The sequence below is a fragment of the Scomber scombrus genome, chromosome 12 (assembly GCF_963691925.1).
Source record: "Scomber scombrus chromosome 12, fScoSco1.1, whole genome shotgun sequence".
NCBI classification, from domain to species: Eukaryota; Metazoa; Chordata; class Actinopteri; order Scombriformes; family Scombridae; genus Scomber; species Scomber scombrus.
In genome coordinates this window covers 2,726,680-2,747,846 of record NC_084981.1, presented here as the reverse complement: position 1 = coordinate 2,747,846, position 21,167 = coordinate 2,726,680, and the positions used below count along the sequence as shown (strand labels likewise).

The following is a 21,167-nucleotide window of genomic DNA, read 5'->3' as shown; positions in this document are numbered from 1 at the left end:
AATATTTTGTAATTTTGTTGTGCTTCTTTATGGTGTGACCAGTCCTTTAGACGCTGTTTCCACAAATTCATCCAAATATGGTTTTTATCATGACTGAAACTGAAAAACATGCAGAATAGCTGCAGTATTATCAGTTTGCATTTCCTTACAAAAAGGTGAGGAAATTCAAATTGTAATTCTACTTTATGGACCCTTCTTTCTGAGAACATCATTATCATACTGCATTCAGGTAACCTAGAGGTACCTGTACTTTTGCTGGACAAATAATTAATAGAATTCAGATTATAATGGCAAATATGTTCTGAAGCTGCAGCTTGGGGAGTACAATTATTCCACAGTGAACCAAAGACTGGGAAAGAAAAAGTTGGGCCAAGCCTTAACAACAGCAAAGGATAGTAGATAAGTGTTCCATGATAGATGATGTTTCACTGGCACTGAAGAAGTACCTGACAAGCAGTTTTAAGCTTGTCAGGAAATTCTAACTGCTTTAATAAAAATAGTGAGGTGGTATTTGGGGGTTGTCAACATGGATTTATGGTTTTGTTTTTCTCCACTTGTGCTCAGCTTTCTTGCAGTTCTCCTTTAGGTGAGTCATTTCATCAGTTCTGTACAGTGGTTTGTGTTTGGATGTAGTCTTCTTCAGTTTGCTGGTGCAACACTATTAACGGTTGATAGCCTTTAGCTTAGTATTGGAGTTGTTGACTTATATTGCAGGCAAAGGAAAAGTGTTCATCAATGATTCATGTGTTCAGTGAAATTCTCCACAGCTTCAGAAATAAGATCATATTTCTTAACAACCATGTTGATAACACTACTAAGAAAAAGCTGGAGTAGCGGAATTAAAAAGCCGGGTCAGTTAGAGAGGATATACTAATAAATCCTTGATATTGAAATCAGACTGAATGATTGTGAGTCAACCTAGAAACATTTGAAATACAACAAACATTTAGGAACTCATGTAGGACCATGTCATTATTTTGTTGTAAAATGTAATACAGATCTACATAATCATCATCATATAAGGGATCTGGAATGCTAATAATGAGATATGAGAAGAATAATGAAAAGAATACAATGTAAAAGCCGTACAGCACTTTTTGCACCTCGCCCTGCAGAATGTTCAGAACTACAGCATGGAAGTGATAAATCAATATGAACACGAAGACTATTAATATTGATTAGGTTTCAGTCTGATTTACGTAATGAAATCAATAAAGTATTACTTAAGCTTAAAGAGGCGCTTTGGTGATTTACTATGGCATTTCCATAAAGTTGGGGCACTTGTGAGAGACAGATCATAAAAAGAATGGTCTAAAATGAAGTAGCAGGCTGAAATTTCCTGACTTTTAGTCATTAGTATGGGTCAAGCTTCAAACTGAACTCAATGTGTCAAATTGCTGGAGTCCCTCATTAAAGCAGATTGGCGAGGACAAATATCCTGTTTGATACATGTGTCATTCTGTTTGGTGTACCTTTCTTTACTCAATTACCATTCAAAACAGAAACGCCCAAAAAGCTTGTATGATGCCCAGGGGGTCTCTGTCCAACAGTAGAGCAAAGTTTAGAAGTAACTGGGAAGTGTTCATTTGAGCCATTTTAGGCACTGATTAAGTTTGTGACTGTGCATATCTTTGCCATAGATGTGTTTCAGCATTTGTTGAGCTTGTTCCTATCAGGAGCGGGTTTAATTCAAACCAATAACCACTGATATTACAGCAAGACATTGGTGAAAAACCAATGAATGTCATGTCTCCCTTTAAAAAAGATCAGGAATTTCTTTGCTTAAGAGCAGCCAAGTGTCTACACAAGGTCTTACATCTACACCACCTTGTGTTTACAAGACTTGAAATTGACTTGACCCTTACTCTACACAACATTATTACTCAGACAAAACCCTCAACTGTAAAAGTGTCCTTATAGTCCATATTACTTCATAGGCAATAGAACACCAACCAAGCATAAATAACAACAATGTCAATGTGATCAAATTGTTAAAAGTAGTAAAAAATGGTGATTCTAAAAATGACTTACAGACGTGAAGGCCAGGAGTTCCTCTTCAGTCAGTTTGTGGACAGGGTTGTTCTTCTGGAAGTCAGTGCTGCAAGACAACACTTGTGGTCAATACACAGTCTACAGCCATACCAGCAGCTGTGAGAGGTTGTATTTAGATACAAACATCAGCATTATATTATAGTGAAAATATTAACATGCTGATGTTAAGAAGTTAGAATGTTTTCCATGTTCAACATTTGAGAGTGTGTTAGCTTGTTAACATTTACTAATAGGTGCTACAGATTAAGCACAGTTGAGGTTGATAGGAATACTATTAGCTCAGCAAACCAAAACACTGGACAAATTGAAACTTTGTCCAGATGATGGCACCAGGTGAAAAGGTCAGCAGATCACCAAAAGGATTACACTTCATCCTGAGGGGATACATGGATGACTGCATGACATTTTATAACAATCCATTCATGTCAACTAGAGGAAAAGTCTATGGATCACTTTCTTCGGGTTTCATTGTGTGGGAACTATACAAGTCTGTACAAAATTTCAAGTAAATCCATCAAGTAGATTCATTCACTAGATAGGTGAAATGTTCAACCCACTGGTGGCACTAGAGAAAAGTCAAAGGAACACTTAAATCATTAGGATTCATTATGTGGGGACCATTAATGTCGGTAAAAAATATTATGCCAATCCATCTGGTAGTTGTTGATATGGTTCAGTCTGAAACATTGCCATACATAGACCAATTCACTAAGGAGTAGTTACAGACTATTACAATGTTTAACTATAATCAAGCAATCAATATAAAAAGCTACTGATTTCATATCAGGATCATTAACAACTGTACCAAACTGGATGTCAATACATCAGATGTTTGATTGTAGTGTTGACCAAAACAGTGCCAAACCACTGATCGACTAACATTAACATTTTTCCACTAGCATGGCTTAAAAAAAAAAAGTGCATTAAGATGAAACAAATTTGATGGAATCACTACTGAAGTTTCCTGTAATGTTCAAGTACAAGTGGTGCCAGAAAGACAGGCTCTGGCTGAAAGAAGATGACTTTTATCCAGAACAAAGGATTTAAATTGCAGAGAGATTAGGTGCAATAATTAGCTGTGGAATTTAACTTTTTTTTCTTCTTTTTTTTAAACTGTGTTAAAAACTATGCCGGGTTAGTATAATAGAAGGAATTTACCACTATTCACACGTATCCCCTTTACATTCAATCCTCCAGGCAGCCCTCACTGATCAATAAATTAGCATGCACAGACAGACAGTGGACAGAAGGCCAAAGGGGCCTACAGGTGCAGCTGTGGAAGAGAACTCTGGAGAATTCAACCTAACAGAGGCCAATATGGAGATTTTGTCTGAACAAAGTGACCAAATCTAATAAATCTATATAAGCTTTTAAAAATCAGATCTTCAGACGATGGCCTTTATGGGACTAAAGAAAGTGAACTGAAGTTAAAGTGTGTTTGGTGGGAAACCCACATATTTCTCTTGGTTTGCCAGGTTTCTCTTGGCACACCACACTGGTCCTTGGTAGGCACTGCCATCATTACAGACAAATCTTCCATATGATAAACTGCAAATCCTGACAAACCAAACAAACTTAATTCCCTTTAAAGATTTATTGTGGCTACTTCCCATTTCATTACAATCACAACACACAAATCAAGTAAATTTACTTCCACTTTTGCCAAGTCGTGAACTCGGGCTAGCTTATGTGATTTAAATAAATCAAATAGTTTGCTGAAGGAGACTGATCCCAGTAGTTTGTTTTGAATTTATTTACTTGCTCGACCTTAAAAGCCAGCGAGTGTTTATCATGAACCTGAATCTTTATTGGGCTTGGCTTGCAAAGACCGTAGAGATTACGAGCCGCAGGGTCTGCGGGGAAACAAAGTAAGATATACTGAACTCCTCTGTGTTGTATTCATGACAGAGGATACAAAAGCTAATTGTAACTGACACCTGGCACCTTGCCAGGATACGGTAATGGACAGGGAGAAAAAGCTGGTGTAGCCTGAGGCCGAGGTTACTAACTCTAGAACTGAAAAGTGTTCATTGACTGATTGAGAGGACCCCTTAGATTCACATTGCATGAATCAATACATGTGTGATCGTGCTAACAAGTCAAACACTACTGCTACAGTGGAGAAGTTTGCTTGCACCCCTATCTTACACATTGGAGCAGACCCTCCAGTATTTATCCTTGTTGAGGAGGTTCTCTGATGCTTTTTGAGACAACAGGAGCTGAAGTGACCTTTCAACTTGTTGGGTGGATTTTTTCTTCATAAATGCACTCAAACTGTACGTGTATCATTTACACCTGGCTTAGATCTGATTACGATGGAAGACCACCTCCAGATGTGGTTCGACTAAACCAATCATATCATGATTACAAAATGTTCCGGGCGCATTTACACTTGCATTGACATGCAGTTTCCCTTATCCAGAATCATATTGCATGTTAACACAAATTGTTTCTATATTCCATGTCAAGTACATAATCCAATGTGATATTTTTAAATGTATCTGACCTACAAGGCAAGTATAAGAGCTGCCAAGTGCCCAACACATCCACAAATAGAGACAAGAGAATCCTGACAAGGTCACATTCCCAGAGTATAAAGGACTAAGAAGAACTCAGTTCTCAGATCCTCCTGGCCAGGGACTCTTCAATTTTTTAAGCCCTTGGCTAAAATCTAATAAAAGGTAATCACATCCTGGGATGTGCCCTCATTAATACAAAAAGCTCTGACAATGAAGAGGCAATTAAAATACTTGAAAGTACAGTGTGTCTGGTTAAACTGACCACTTACTTTAGACTGTGTAATCCAGTGACTTTTAAGCGTCAGCAACAGTTTCACTGACACCCTGTCTATACATTTTTTAGTCGTCTATATATATATATATATAACCTGTGCTCTTGTTCTCATTGGGGCTCTTTGTGTGAAACTGTTATCCAAACTGTCTTTTTAGGCTTTTTCACTCACTACTGATTACTGTAACCTCTGTCAAACAGGTCACAGCTGCACTGTGGCTCAATGGATCCAGTAACAGTGATTCATCCAGCAATGTGTGTACAGTATCCACTGATAACTTTACCTTTCTAGCCATCAGTATATGAGCATGTCTGTACGTCTACAATTCTCCCCACAGTTCGATCCAAGCTGTGCTAAGCCAACACTATGTATCCATAGGGTGATGATATGATATATGTCAGGGTAAGTCACCTTACCTTGAGAATATATATTTTCTCAGGCCTTTTCCCCTGGATCAAGTAATGAAAATTCAGTACTTATTTAAATGTTCACATTGCTCTTTGGAAAACTGGAGGTACAGGATTTGACATTGTCTTTAAAGTATACAGGTGCACAGATCTCCCATTAATTGACCCAGACCAGCAGCTCATCAATCATCTCTTGGCAATCTCACTGACTGCTCCACTGACCTTCACTTGACCCTTCTAGTCCCAGCAGCAGCTTGGGAATTCATCACTGACTCACTGTGAAGCTAATGTCTCTCTTCGCCTGCAAGGCAGTTTCTGATGAAGCATAAACCAACCCTAATACAGCAGGCTTTTCATTCCAACCTCAAGTGCAGCTGTTCTAAACAGGTAGAAACACTTTTGCCTTTAGACAAGGTAGGACAAGACATTGTATGACCTAGTTTGGTTGGAGCATAATGAGGTCTTTATGCCACAAAAAGGAATCCAATTATATTCTAGAATTTCAAAAGCCACTGGCTAGTCTGCTATTTATTGTTCTCACACAGATGGACCTTTAATATACACAGACAAAGGATTAAGCTTAAATCCACTACATGTTGACTTCTACTCGTGGTGCTGATAATTCTACAATCAGGTTTTTAAAAGATTTTCTGTAAAGGTGAGGCTATCAGACAGCAGGCTTTGTGTTCTAACAAGTCATTATAACAAAAAGGAAAACAGATGCTGAACAGATTCATTGGGGTCAAAAAGTCTGAGACTTGTGATATGACCATTTAAAAAGGTTACAGAGTTGATAAATTAATTATTCACTTTTTGACAAGAAGAATGAAGAAGAAGAAGAAGAAGAAGAAGAAGAAGAAGAAGTCACAATGGCATATTAGATGAAAGTAGTTGAATGTGGGATTTATTTATACTCAGGCAGATTGAAGTGAGTGGTTCATTAGCTCTAAATTGATGTTCAGGATGGTGAGAAATTATTTCAGTCTTCCGGCTTTAGAGGCAATTTCTCCTGATGTGTGACAGATAACATATAACCCTAAAGTTTTTATAAGACCATCCAAAGTTCTTCCTGGAGTTCAGGTTAGACAACCGGTAGATAAGCATGACATACAAGTATGCTCCTGGTGAAGAGCTAAACGCACACATTTATTCTAACAATAAAGCTTTGGTAGTGGACTTACCAAATGCCCAGGATGACGGCCTGATCTTCAGCGCTGAGGTCAGGCAGCTCATACTGATCTGGCTCCGCTAAATTGATCTTATCCAACACGGTGTCATCATCCAGACTGCAGTCCTACAAGCATGGAAACACACATGGAATCAGATGCATACACCTACAGTATGCAGCAGTCATAAAATATGGCACATGACAAGAACAAAGCACCACCAAGTGAGCAAGCATTCTTTTTAGGTTTAAGCATTACATATTTTTGAGAAACCACAACTTTAAAAACTAGACCTGTGAGACAGTAATCCACATTGACGCTGCTGCTTACTGGGTAATTTCTTTTAAAATGGGTAATAGTGAGCGGGTATGGTCTTGATGAGGTTTTATCTAGCATTAAATAACAACTGGAAACTGTTTAAAATTACAGCCAACTGCAGGCTGACAACTTTATGAAGAACCACTAGATACAAAATATCAAATAAAAAAGCTTATGGTTATAATTTAGTGGAAAAAAAGACCTACCAAACCCAACAAAGGTGACTATTTTACCTAAAGATACATGTTCATTTTACTCTTTCCATGTCCTGTTCCCCAGTAAGTGACACACTTGCACAATTTGAGAGGTAATAATAGTTACACCGAAAAACAACTGCCTTGTTCGATTGAATCAAACGCTAGTGCGTTTTCCCCCTTGGTGTGGTTCGTTTGGGCAGGTGTGAAAAGCAGCAATCGTACTCGGGGGGGCAGACCAAAATATTCCAGACTGAGACCTTGTTGAAGAGGTGGTCCCGGTCGGGTTAGAAAATAATTCTGGTACACTTCATTTGTGGTATGAATGTGATCTGACCTTAAAGTGACCCTACTACAGGAAACATTGCGCATTTTGGACTAAACCAGCTCCTGTAGCCAGCTGACTTACCCGACTCGTCTTCAGTTTAACGGTTTGAAGGCTATGAGATCGTGGTATGTGCTAAAGCTTCCCTTATCCTCCTCAGCTGACTAAAGGCAAGACGTCTTCACATGACATGAAACAACAGATTGTTTGAAAGACGTTGCATTGAAGTGCTTTCAAATAAGCCATTTTGTTCACATATTGTGGTTTGGTATATGGCCCAAATGATGACTGCAACTTTACAGGGATGCCAATTCTGCCAGTCCATTTTGGAAAGCTATCCCAGAAGAAAAACAAACTCCACTTTCTCTGCCCGCCAGACTTTTGACCAATGAACAGAGTGACAGCTCCCCTGTGGCTTTTGTTGATACATTTTGGTTCGCTTGAGATTTTGCCTGAGTGAAATCATACCGACCCAAATGCAACACAGCAGCAACTCATCCATTGAAAGCAAATGAACTGTAGGTGTGAAAACGCCCTCAGACAGATCATAGAGTTATGACCATGTGCTACCACAACAAACTTACTGAGCTGTGACTGCACCAAGTGTGCTAGCGCTAGGTCAGCTAGTGTTACCATAGGATTCTGAGAAGTGATTGGCCCATTCACATCTTTCACCTGTTCTAGTCAGAGCTGGAACTCACTCTGGGTCAACTCCCTCTCTTGTTGGGGTCCACCACATGGCTGGAGTCATTTTTCTCAATTGTAGCTGAAGACAAATATTTAAGGAATCTTGTTACTTGAATGCATCTCTAACAGAGCTTGGGAACATGTAGGTTAGAGTGGTAGTACCAATGGGGCCTATAACTAAATTACCTTAAAACTGATATTTCTCCCTAACCATGCTTACCATGGATTATGTGTACTTTGATATCTTCACTAACTGCTTTAGATGAGATCACAGTACATTAGGTACAATGAAAGGTACAGCCAAACTTTCATGTATGTAAATCTGCTCATTAGATCCCAGAGATGTGTTCACCTTCACAGCACTTTGTCGATCTAGATTCAAGTCTTGGTTCAGGAAGACAAGAATTACTTATAACTGGACAAGTAGTTAAATAAAGAATGGACTTCATAGGTGCACCACGTTAAACCTGAGAGCAGAGCAAAGCCTTTTACGATGTCTCAAATTCACCCACATGCACACAGTCATAAGAAGTTTGAGGTTTGGTGTTTTGAACAAGCACACCAAGACATGTGGACGGGAGGATTAAACCACTAACCCTGTGATTAATGGATGACCACTCAACCACCTAAGCTATTGCTTCCCATTTACAGTATGGCTTGTAATTCTTAGAAAACAACATTCAAATTTTCTCAAGCACAATCTTTATGCGATACATTCAGAGCTTTAGGATTGAACAATGCATGACGCTTGGTCAATGTAGTCAAGTGCATTCTTCTCGTCCAGTCTTGAAAAGAGCAAACTTAAACCAAACCCTACACTGCGACAATGTGGTTTGGCACCTGCAAGAAAAACGTTGGATTGGACTTGCTTTCATTAGAATAACACAAGGGTGCCAAGTCCACTCATACCCACAGCGACAGATATGACCCAATTTCCCTACTGGCAGTGGTTTTGATTGGCCAGTGATGAAGGGTTCCTTCTTCATCCCTCTCTTCTTTCTTTCTATCCATTCTAGATAGGAAGCCAGTGAGCTCTGGTTAATGACAGCCTTGATTGAGCCCATTTACCCCCCCCTCCTCCAGTAATGAGGGCATTAGTGGTCTGAGCACAGCAGCAAGGAACTGGAGCTGGGCCACGGCCACGAGACTGAGAGCTCCATGGACACACTCCAGCAAAGGTTTGAGAGATCAGAAAATATACAAAGAGGGAACCAATGTCTCATTCCAGAGTTCTTTAGCATTAACTTACCAAGGCTCGAGTTCCTCTATTACTACCAGGTTATGATTACCGCCCAGCATCAGTGTTTGCTTTTTTCTTTTTTTGTTAGGAGGATATCACAAAAACTTCTGGACAGATTTCAGTGAAATGTTATGACATGGACCAAGGAAGAACTGATTGCTTTGTGGTGAAAAGAGTGCCACCACGGGCCTTACATAAACCACGTTATGTTTTGACACGTGACTTCTTATCTGTAGGAAAGCAAACAACCTCTTTTGCTTTCCAAAACTGTTACACATCAAAGCAACAGCTAAGATTTATGCAATAGTTTTCTGATCTGCCACTGCCATGAATAAACTTTGACTAGGTTTAGGAACAAAAACCTACTTGGTTTAGGTTATGGATTATGGTTTGACAAACATCTTGGTAAAGGTTAGGGAAGCATTGCGGTCCAACCATGTTATAGAAAACAGGAACCACCAAATGTCTTCCATGTCAAAAGCCACATAAACATGTAATATTAGGCATTTGAACTAAAGGTAATTCTAAAGGTAGTCTCGATTTTATATAATAGGTCAATTTTTCAGCTATACAGACCATCTTCGCATAAAAAATATCCAATCCAGAACATATTTGAATCCCCCAACTAAAAGAAGATATTTTCTTGATTTGATTTACTTTTACTCCATACTTTTTTTCTACAATCTGTAGACTAGATATGCCCTATTTGTAAATTCTTGTTCTCAAAGATTCTTGATTTCACTATGCAACTGTAAGGAAACTTTAATAAAAACATGCACATTACATCTGAGCTGTTCAGCTACATTTTATGGCATTACACCCACAGTTTAATGGCTATTAAATTGACCATGGACATGTATCATCCACTTAAAATCTTGCATAACTGATCTAGACATTATTACATTTTTAGGATTTTGCAGCCTTGGTGGAAGTATGCGCTCTTTGATTGATATTTTTATGAATCGAAGTTGTGGTTTTCTCTTGGATTTCATGTTAATAAGGTTTTCTGAGGGTAGCGTGTTAGTCGGCTATGGTGGCTGTTAACAGGATTTCTGCAGGGTTCACCGAGTTGAATTTAAGATTTCTTAAGACCTATTTAATTGCTACAAAGAATGCAATTTTATACATGTGTCACAGCCATACTGGCCAAAATATGAGAACTATCAAGGAAAGCCAGTAGGAATGATAAAGCCTAGAATCTCTCTCAGACCAAAAGTCTGCTCTTCTGAAATGTGTGGATTGGTGCCAAAGTAGATAGCAGCACCAAGCAGTGGAAGGTAAATGAACCTGCTGGATATCAGCACACGCTGTAAGCGAGAAGAACGAAAGGAGTCAGCAAGAGACTGATTGACTGAACGGGAGAGAACCTGTGTAGAATGAAGGAAATGCACAGTAGGGATGAATGGGAGACAGATGAGGTATGACAGAAGAAAATTAGACAATCACAGCACTGCAAGTGTGTGTGTGAGATTGTTCAAAATTGTGTTCTTTAAAGACCCTTCAAACCCACATTTATTCCTCTTGTTTCCCTGGAGCCCAAAGAGCATGATGAAACATTTAGACTGTGGCCATTATTCTTTTTCTGCTAGCTGGTGCTTTGATGTGAGTGTGTATATGTGTGTATGTGTGTGTGTCAACTGTGGTGGGCTTTTGACCAGCGCTTCATCAAGATGTGACTGACACTTTGGTCTGGGTACTGGTGCTGTAACCATGCAGCTGTGTAAAATTCCAAATGCAGAGCAACAAAATGCTTTTTTTCTTTTTCACAGAAAACATGACTAACGGGTTGCTGCTGTCTAACAAGACACACACAAAAGGGAACATGGTGCACACAATGACTGAACTAGGAAGGAATTTTGGTTGAACTGAATTTATTCATTCGTTGTCTTCCTTTCAAATGACGTAACATGTCAATGTGCATGTGTTAATATGTTAACATGCCCGTAATTTTCATTTCTGAATATTTAACTAGCCGTTTAAAAATGCTTTGTGTGTTTTGTGTTGATGATGGTCTGTTTAGCTTTGTTATTCACTGTACATATACAGTGTACCAGTAGCTGTGTGTATACTGTATATGTGCAGGTATGTATGCATGTATATGTGTAACAATGCACACACACACACACATATGAATATGTATATGTATGACTATATATAGCTGTATGTAAAAGTGGTGTTTTAATTAATTGTCTGGACTGCAGCTTGTTCATAAATGTACATTTTGAGATTGAGTAGAGTAAGTTTCATAAGGCCTTCACCTTTAGGTTATTGCTATAATGTCATTATTCGGTGGCTGTTTGATCACATTTGTTTTTAGTTTGTATTATTATTTATTTAATTTTCAGACCAAAATAAAGATTGATCATTCAAATCAAGCAATTAAATGTTTGAATGCCCACATTTCTATTATTTTCCATGAAACCAAATTATACATTTCGATAATTACATTAAATGTTCAAAATGTTCAACGTCAAAAAAATAGGCAGTGTCACATAAATGAATATAGAAACAGTATTTAATCCAACTTTACCTTTTTTTGCTAATTATTTGGATTTTTAATGGCTTTAAAATGTGTCACTTTGGTATTGGACAATCATTGATCTTTACTTAATGGAATGTAAAAAGCTATTTGCTGGATCCAAGAATAGTTTTTGTGAATTAGGATTACCAATGTTGACAACCATTGACATCTTAGTCTATATGTGTTGATGTCCTTTTTGAACAATGTCTTTTGAAACCAAGGTGTTCTTTTAATTTCAATTTATTCACAAAAATCTACCAATCTATGAGTTGGTGGACCTAAAAGGACACCAGGTCTAACCTGATCACTGAACCAAACAGACTTCAGACAAGAGGAGGGAGGAGTGTAGTGCATGAGGATACCATTGGGTCAACAGTAGCAACAGGCTTCATATGGCATTAAGGGTCCAGAGGTGGACATCTCCCCCTGCTGATGATGATGAGTATTACAAATGATTTGCCCCTCATGTACATTGAGGGCAACAGGAAAGTCTAACGTGATCCTAAAGAACAGCATCTTGGCAAGGAAGTCTCTAACTGACTGCACATGGACAGAGGGCACCGATAATGTAGCAGAATAAGAGAAAAGAAAAAAGTGCAGATTGTCCCTTTACAACCCTGAAAGGAGTTGATATGAATGAATCTTTTTTCTATTCTCTCGTCAACCTAGTTTGGACGTAGCTGTGGTGGTCCTTGTCTTTGTTGGACCTACAAGCAGACAGTAAAGTCTCCCTAACTACAACTCTCAAGGCTTCGATCTACTTTGCATACGTTACCCTCCTAATTACCTCCTTGGACGGACCTCCACCCTCCACCCTCCGCCTTCTTCTGATTTAATAGACTGAACAAGAGAAGGAGTCGGTGTTTGATCAATAGCCGTTATTGGATCTAACTGCTTTGAACGTATCTACTCTATTTACCTGCGTTTGTAACATTATAGGTTTAGGAATGTTATTCTGAATATTTGGATAAACCAACGCTACAACAAGGAGCTTGATCTTCAGAGAGAGTTTAGATGAATCGTTTGTGAATTAAATCGGTTTTTATGCCAGCCGATTATCCCCCCTGCTGTTAAAAGTCTGGTCTAGTCCTAACAGATGGGTGCCCTTTAAATCATGCACCAGACATAAATTATCCTCAACATCCAGGTAATCCAAATCTCATCAGTGTTTTGAAAAAGTATCAGTGAAAAAATGCATTTGTTGGTCTTCATACCTGCCAATACATTACACTATATGAAATATTCCTATTATTTTAAGTCCATCAATCAAGTGGCAGATCAATCTTAGGATTGTAACCATGTGGTAACCATACTTAATTCAATACTAGAACTGCAATGCTTAGTCAATCAACAGAACTATAGATAATCGATTCATTGTTTTGAGTCATTTTTCAGGAAAAAAAAACCCTCAAATTCTCTAGTTCCAGCTCACTCAAGGTCAATAATTTCTTGGGGGGGGGGGGTTCAGTCCACTATGACAGTTAACTGAATATCTTCGGGTTCTGGACTGATAAGCTGGGACAAACATTTCTGGTTGCATCTAGCTTTGGGAAACAGTGAATAACATTTTCATCATTTCATGAACAAAACCACTAATGGATTAATGGACATATAATCAACAGATTCATGAAAATAATCATTAGTTACATCCCTTTTCAATAGACAGGGCTTTTAATGTTACAGGTTCACTTGGTCTTTAGGTATACATGTCTGTGGAACTAAGTTACCTAGTGACTGTTTTCTACTTTCCTCTATGCCACTGATACTGCCACTGTTCAGCAAGTGACAGAGTCTCGCTTTAACATCCATACATACGGTTAAAGTGGTAAATAGTGTGACAGGTTAGACAACCGTTAACAGTCCATCATCAACAAATACCAAGTTGGAAAGCAGACAATGGGAGTTCATACCTTGGGCAGCATAGCCAGAGGTGTGGGGACAGGAGATGCTTCGGTGTCTGTCTGGTCAGGCTGGTCCTGCATTCTCTTGACCTCGAGGATGAGCTGAGCCAAGTACTTCTGCTGAAAACGGGTACGTTTGCCAAGAGCACCTTGAATCAGCAGATGCAAACTGTTGTTACGTTCCAGTCCACGTACACTCACTGTTTAAAATGTCCCTTAAGATTAGATGGATCATCTTTAATATCTTAAGACTGAAGTCCTCATAGACAACATTCAGCATTTCTAAAAAGAATACGTCAGCATTTTGGCAAAGAGGTTCTTTTTTTTTTTTTTAAATGGAAAGTGAGGTTTGAAGATTCATATCAATCTCATGTCTCTGCATTAAGTACAGAAATGGTGATAGTTAGCCAAGCTTAGCATAAGTCTGCCATTTTCAACAAGCCAATCATTTATCCAATCATCTAAGACAAGATATTGCTGCACTCTACGCACCAGTCATGTTGATATTCAGCTTTGAGAGTTCCTGGGCTGCATTGATGTGTTCCTTGGCTGCCTGGTACTCATAGTAGGTCAGGTTAGTGTAGACACACTCCAAGTGGAACTGGATAGCCAGGTTCCTCTGCTCCGAGAACATAGACTTGCAGTTCATCACTGTGAAGGTGGACGGAGAAAAAAAAAAAAAATCATTCCCAATTGTAATTTCTTCACCACTAACAATAATCATACCTCCAAGTATTTTTTTCTGACAGAGAAAATGAAAACAGAGCAACATATGCTGATTGTCAACACGCTTATTTGCCCAATTAACAACAATTCAGTTCAGTTGAAAACAGCCATTGACATTATTCCTGTTTCACCTTAAACATTTTCAGCTTTTCAGCACTGTTAAATGTCACGTAAAAAAAAAAAACTCAACCATAGAGAAAAATGGACAAAATATGAATTTACCTACAGTATATGTCTCTTGTGAGATTTTTTTCTGTGAACAGCCCACAATGGACATGTGGTGGCATTACATGCCTAACTGGCAGATATCCTATTAAAGCTGCTGTTATTTAGCCCTGATCACATTTTTTTTTTTAGCTAGCTCACAAGCCAAAAAAGTCTGGGCACCCCTGTGTATGTGCATGTATGTGATCACCAGGGATTTAATGTAAATATCTAAAGTGGTCATCAAATGTTCATTTAACACCATCATTAGGTCCAAATATCAATATTTTCAGTACAATGGTTCATGAAATACCTGCAGAACTAATAATATTCCCCTCGGTCTCAGCATATGATTTGCTAGCTAAGCCTTACTCTTTCTTTCGGTTAAACACAGACTAGCCGGTCTAGTTGTGGGCTGTTAAAAGTGTCAAAGGATTGGGCGTGCAGGTAGTCCAGTGGTTAGAGCGCATTCCATATACGCAGGTTCAAATCCCGATCGGAGGACCTTTGCTGCATGTCACACCCCTCTCTCTCCCATGTTTCCTGTCAGTCTACTGCTAAATAAGTCTATGCCAACAAAATCTTAAAAAAAAAAAAAAAAAAAAAAAAAGTGTCAAAGGATTCTGTTCATAACAAATAATATTAAGGATATGAACAGATAGCAGCTCCAACTACCATTTCATGACATTTTTATTTATAAGTGGTCTCGGCCATCCTTACAGCAAATTTGAGGAAAAAAAACAAATGTTGACCAAAGTGCTTTACAGAGAGATAATTACCATCAGATAAACCTCCTGCACAGATACAATCAATCCCGTTTATCAAGCGCTTTGCAACGTAAACACACAGTTCTGAGAAGATCAGGGGCATGTTTGAAATTCAGCGGTGATAAGGAACGCCCAGGCTCTCTCTCCCCCCCCCCCCCAGCACCATCCATGTGACGCGAGTACAGCTGCACTCTTCACAGTCCCGGCCCAAAGAAGTCAGGCCTTGAGGTGACACATTAAAAAGACAAACAGAGCGTGGAGGTGATGGCGAGGGGAGGGAGGGAGGATGAAAGCTCTGTCTCGTCTCATTCTCTGAGCTGCGTGGCTCCTTCTCTTTTCTTTCCATCTGATCTGATTATTAATTCGGCCTCGATGAAAGCCCCGTCACGGAGAGAGAGAGAGAGCTTATTCCCCGGCTGAGAGGAGGTGTATAATTCATGATCAGAAATCATACACTTTCATCCCCATTCATCATTAATGAAGCGACACCGGGGCCAATGGAGCGCACGGAGTGAGCGAGGAGCCAAAGAGAGAGAGAGAGAGGGAGAGAGAGGGAGGGAGGGAGGAAATCTACATGCAACACATCTGTGTCACCTTTAGCACCAGAGATCTCACACTGCAGGAAAATGATTCTCTGGTGGTTGTGTGAGCTGTTGAGTGGACGGGATGGAAAACACACAGAGAGCCAGATTTCAGGATTATCTAACTTCTTAAAGTGGCAGCTTGGATTTTGGGGAATTGTTATATTTTACCTATTAATACAGAGTTAGACTTAATGTGGAGGCTTTCTTGCAGTTTCAACATTCTCTAAGTAATACATACAATACTGTAACTATTACATCATCATTTGGGAACGCTGTAGTTATATTCTGGCTCCCATTTTGTTATGTCAGGAGAAGACCAAAACCAATGATGAGTTCATCTACTGAGAATATCTCATCCCTCTGTGTCATAGACCTCCATTGATCTCCAAAAAACTATTAAAAACACATCAGTGAGCCACACTGGTGCACTGGATGACATCTTCTTTCATTACCATGAAAACACACACTGTAGTTTATTTTGACTCAATCACACACACCATCCTGCTGCCAGTAATACGCACTAGAGCACCAAATGTGTAACCAGGAGATTCAATAATCTTTAATCTAAACTCACCAGTATGGTTCCAAACAGAATGGAAAATGGACTGCACTTACAAAGCACTGTTCTAGCCTACTGACCACTCAGAGCACTTTACAACACATGCCAACATTCACACACACATCCATCCATAGACTGACCTGCTCATCAGGAGTGATATAGCTCTTTTTATCCAAAGCGCTTTACAGTGTTTTTAATGCTCACCCACACATTCACACACTCACTCAATTTTGTTTGAAGTATCTTGCCCAAAAATACACTTCAACACACAGACTGGAGAAGACAGGGATCAAACCACCAACTTTGTGATTAGTGGACGACCTGTTCTAATCATCCTATCAAACAATCCACGAAAAATACAATCATTTATGGACAGTATGGAAGTATACAAAAATGCCTACATGATTGATTAATACTGGGATATCATATTCTTAAAGACACATATCAACAGTGGTTTAAAAACTTGTATGGAACTCAAGTTTTCCACTGCTAAACCCACTGCTTTGATCCGGACAGAAATGACTCAAACTACTGGATGGACTGCCTTGACATGTTGGACATATATGCATGGTGCCCAGAGGATGCATTGTATTAAATTTGATGATCCTCTGACTTTTCATCTAGCGCCATCCACAGGTCAATATCTGTCCTTTATGATCAAACATGTACAGAACATCCCCATCAGCCATTCAGCTAAAAGCACTCTTAAGTCTAAGTAGAGCCTCATAGAGCAGCTTGCATAGCTCTACACTCTTAATCTTGTTTACATGATATTGAGAGCATTGCTATTGATATTCAGTCTTATAAGTAGTTTAGACCTGTGACATCAGACTAATTAATGCAACACAGCTGGAGCTTAGTACTGCTGTTTTAAATTAAAACCTAAAATCTGACATAAAGGATATGCCTCTTTTTTAAGCAAGTCTCATAAATGTGTATTAATCCACTGCTGAAAATAGTTTGAGTAACATTTGATAAATAACTACAATGACCAGTTGTTAAATGAAGCTATCAATGGGTTTGGAGACCCAGAGAAAGTACTGATAGACTGACTGTTGGTTTTGGATCTGCATGCTTTTCACAGCATCCTCCTCATCTCTGTCCTCACATCACTCGTTAAAAAAAAAAAAAAAAAAAAAAAAGGACGATGTGGCCGACCGCTCCTCTGGAATATGGATCGGGCTGTTTTGTAGCCTGCTCACCCTTCACACTCTGTTAACCGTCACACAACAAAACACACACACTGCCTCTCAACAATATACTCCAGCACATATTGTTCCAAAGATTTAGAACAAGCCAGTAATATATAAACAACTCTGATAGCAGCGCTGCTAGTTAGTTCCTACAATAAAATAATAAATAAATAAAAAAAGGACATTAGCTTTGTTTTATGAAGAGGAGGAGAACAGACTAAATTCACATACTGAGGCAAAAACTACTCTGCAAGCCAATTCATCAAACAGCATTATTTTAATGAGCGTAAACAATAGCTTCTGAATAAATTCCAGTTATTTAGTGTGTTATAGCTCAATGCCACAGTTTAAATAAGTAACCCAGGAGGAGAGAACCCAAGTTTCTTATAGCAAAGTGCTACTGTATGAAACTAATGTCAAACCTCATGCTTCACACGCGAGTACACACATGTGACTGTGAGCTCTGTGGAAACACTAGTCATCAAATCACAGACTGTGGGCTAAAACAAGCCTCCAACTAAAATACTAAGCTCAGTGAAAGCAGAAGATTTTTTATGCATCAAAACTTGAACCTGATTTTTCATTAATCTTCTGTTGAGTCATAAATAATGACATGTAAATCCTAATGAAGATTAAGTAATCTCTTTATTAGCAAAGTATGCAAGCATACAAAGAATGTGTCTCTTGTGTTTGATCCCAAAAATGCTACATAGAATAGAAAATGATGAAGATGAAGATGATGAAAAAGAGGGTGAACAAAAAGAACAAGAAGAAAAAGATGAAGCAGAACAAGATGAAGAAGAACAAGACTAAGAAGAACAAGATTAAGAAGAACAAGATGAAGAACAAAATGAAGAACAACATGAACAAGATGAAGAAGAACAAGATGAAGAACAAGATGAAGAAGAACAAGATGAACAAGGTGAAGCAGAACAAGATGAAGAACAAGATGAAGCAGAACAAGATGAAGAAGAACAAGATGAAGAAGAAGGTGAAGAACAAGATGAAGAAGAACAAGATGAAGAACAAGATGAAGCAGAACAAGATGAAGAAGAACAAGATGAAGAAAAAGGTGAAGAACAAGATGAAGAACAAGATGAAGAAGAACAAGATGAAGAACAAGATGAAGCAGAACAAGGTGAAGAACAAGATGAAGAAGAACAAGATTAAGAACAAGATGAAGAAGAACAAGGTGAAGAACAAGGTGAAGCAGAACAAGATGAAGCAGAACAAGATGAAGAAGAACAAGATTAAGAACAAGATGAAGAAGAACAAGATGAAGAACAAGATGAAGAACACGATGAAGAACAAGATGAAGAACACGATGAAGCAGAACAAGATGAAGAACAAGATGAAGAACAAGATGAAGCAGAACAAGATGAAGAACACGATGAAGAACACGATGAAGAACAAGATGAAGAACACGATGAAGCAGAACAAGATGAAGAACAAGATGAAGCAGAACAAGATGAAGCAGAACAAGATGAAGAACAAGGTGAAGCAGAACAAGATGAAGAAGAACAAGATGAAGAACAAGGTGAAGCAGAACAAGATGAAGCAGAACAAGATGAAGAACAAGATGAAGAACAAGGTGAAGCAGAACAAGATGAAGCAGAACAAGATGAAGAACAAGATGAAGAACAAGGTGAAGCAGAACAAGATGAATAAGAACAAGATGAAGCAGAACAAGATGAAGCAGAACAAGATGAAGAACAAGATGAAGAACAAGATGAATAACAAGATGAAGCAGAACAAGATGAAGCAGAACAAGGTGAAGCAGAACAAGATGAAGCAGAACAAGATGAAGCAGAACAAGGTGAAGCAGAACAAGATGAAGCAGAACAAGATGAAGCAGAACAAGGTGAAGAACAAGATGAAGAACAAAATGAAGCAGAACAAGATGAAGCAGAACAAGATGAAGAACAAGATGAAGCAGAACAAGATGAAGAACAAGATGAAGCAGAACAAGGTGAAGCAGAACAAGATGAAGAACAAGATGAAGAACAAGGTGAAGCAGAACAAGATGAAGAACAAGATGAAGAAGAACAAGATGAAGAACAAGATGAAGCAGAACAAGGTGAAGAACAAGATGAAGAAGAACAAGATTAAGAACAAGATGAAGAAGAACAAGGTGAAGAACAAGGTGAAGCAGAACAAGATGAAGAAGAACAAGATGAAGAACAAGATGAAGCAGAACAAGGTGAAGCAGAACAAGATGAAGCAGAACAAGATGAAGAACACGATGAAGAACAAGATGAAGAACACGATGAAGCAGAACAAGATGAAGCAGAACAAGATGAAGAACAAGGTGAAGCAGAACAAGATGAAGAAGAACAAGATGAAGAACAAGGTGAAGCAGAACAAGATGAAGCAGAACAAGATGAAGAACAAGATGAAGAACAAGATGAAGCAGAACAAGATGAAGAACAAGGTGAAGCAGAACAAGATGAATAAGAACAAGATGAAGAACAAGATGAACAAGATGAAGCAGAACAAGATGAAGCAGAACAAGATGAAGCAGAACAAGATGAAGCAGAACAAGATGAAGAACAAGATGAAGAACAAGATGAAGAACAAGATGAAGCAGAACAAGGTGAAGCAGAACAAGATGAAGCAGAACAAGGTGAAGCAGAACAAGATGAAGCAGAACAAGATGAAGAACAAGATGAAGCAGAACAAGATGAAGCAGAACAAGGTGAAGCAGAACAAAATGAAGCAGAACAAGATGAAGCAGAACAAGATGAAGAACAAGATGAAGCAGAACAAGATGAAGAACAAGATGAAGCAGAACAAGGTGAAGCAGAACAAGATGAAGCAAAACAAGATGAAGCAGAACAAGATGAAGCAGAACAAGATGAAGCAGAACAAGGTGAAGCAGAACAAGATGAAGAACAAGATGAAGAACAAGGTGAAGCAGAACAAGATGAAGAACAAGGTGAAGCAGAACAAGATGAAGCAGAACAAGATGAAGCAGAACAAGGTGAAGCAGAACAAGGTGAAGAAGAACAAGATGAAGAACAAGGTGAAGAAGAACAAGATGAAGAACAAGGTGAAGAACAAGATGAAGCAGAACAAGATGAAGAACAAGATGAAGAACAAGATGAAGCAGAACAAGGTGAAGCAGAACAAGATGAAGAACAAGATGAAGAACAAAATGAAGCAGAACAAGATGAAGCAGAACAAAATGAAGCAGAACAAGATGAAGCAGAACAAGATGAAGCAGAACAAGATGAAGAACAAGATGAAGAACAAGATGAACAAGATGAAGCAGAACAAGATGAAGAACAAGATGAAGCAGAACAAGATGAAGCAAAACAAGGTGAAGAAGAACAAGGTGAAGCAGAACAAGGTGAAGAAGAACAAGATGAAGCAGAACAAGATGAAGCAGAACAAGGTGAAGCAGAACAAGGTGAAGAAGAACAAGATGAAGAACAAGGTGAAGAACAAGATGAAGAACAAGATGAAGAACAAGATGAAGAACAAGATGAAGCAGAACAAGATGAAGAACAAGGTGAAGCAGAACAAGATGAAG

General features: G+C 38.7%; 1 protein-coding gene across 1 annotated transcript in view; it reads right to left on the bottom strand.

Moving 5' to 3' along the window:
- Positions 1-21,167, bottom strand: part of ttc27 (tetratricopeptide repeat domain 27) — a 91,531-nt gene that overhangs the window by 45,562 nt on the left and 24,802 nt on the right. The window contains exons 6-9 of the mRNA XM_062429849.1: positions 14,095-14,253; positions 13,612-13,751; positions 6,432-6,544; positions 2,032-2,098 (exon numbers count right to left, since the gene is read on the bottom strand). Coding sequence (XP_062285833.1) covers positions 2,032-2,098; positions 6,432-6,544; positions 13,612-13,751; positions 14,095-14,253 — 479 coding nt within the window. The remainder of the gene's footprint in view (positions 1-2,031; positions 2,099-6,431; positions 6,545-13,611; positions 13,752-14,094; positions 14,254-21,167) is intronic.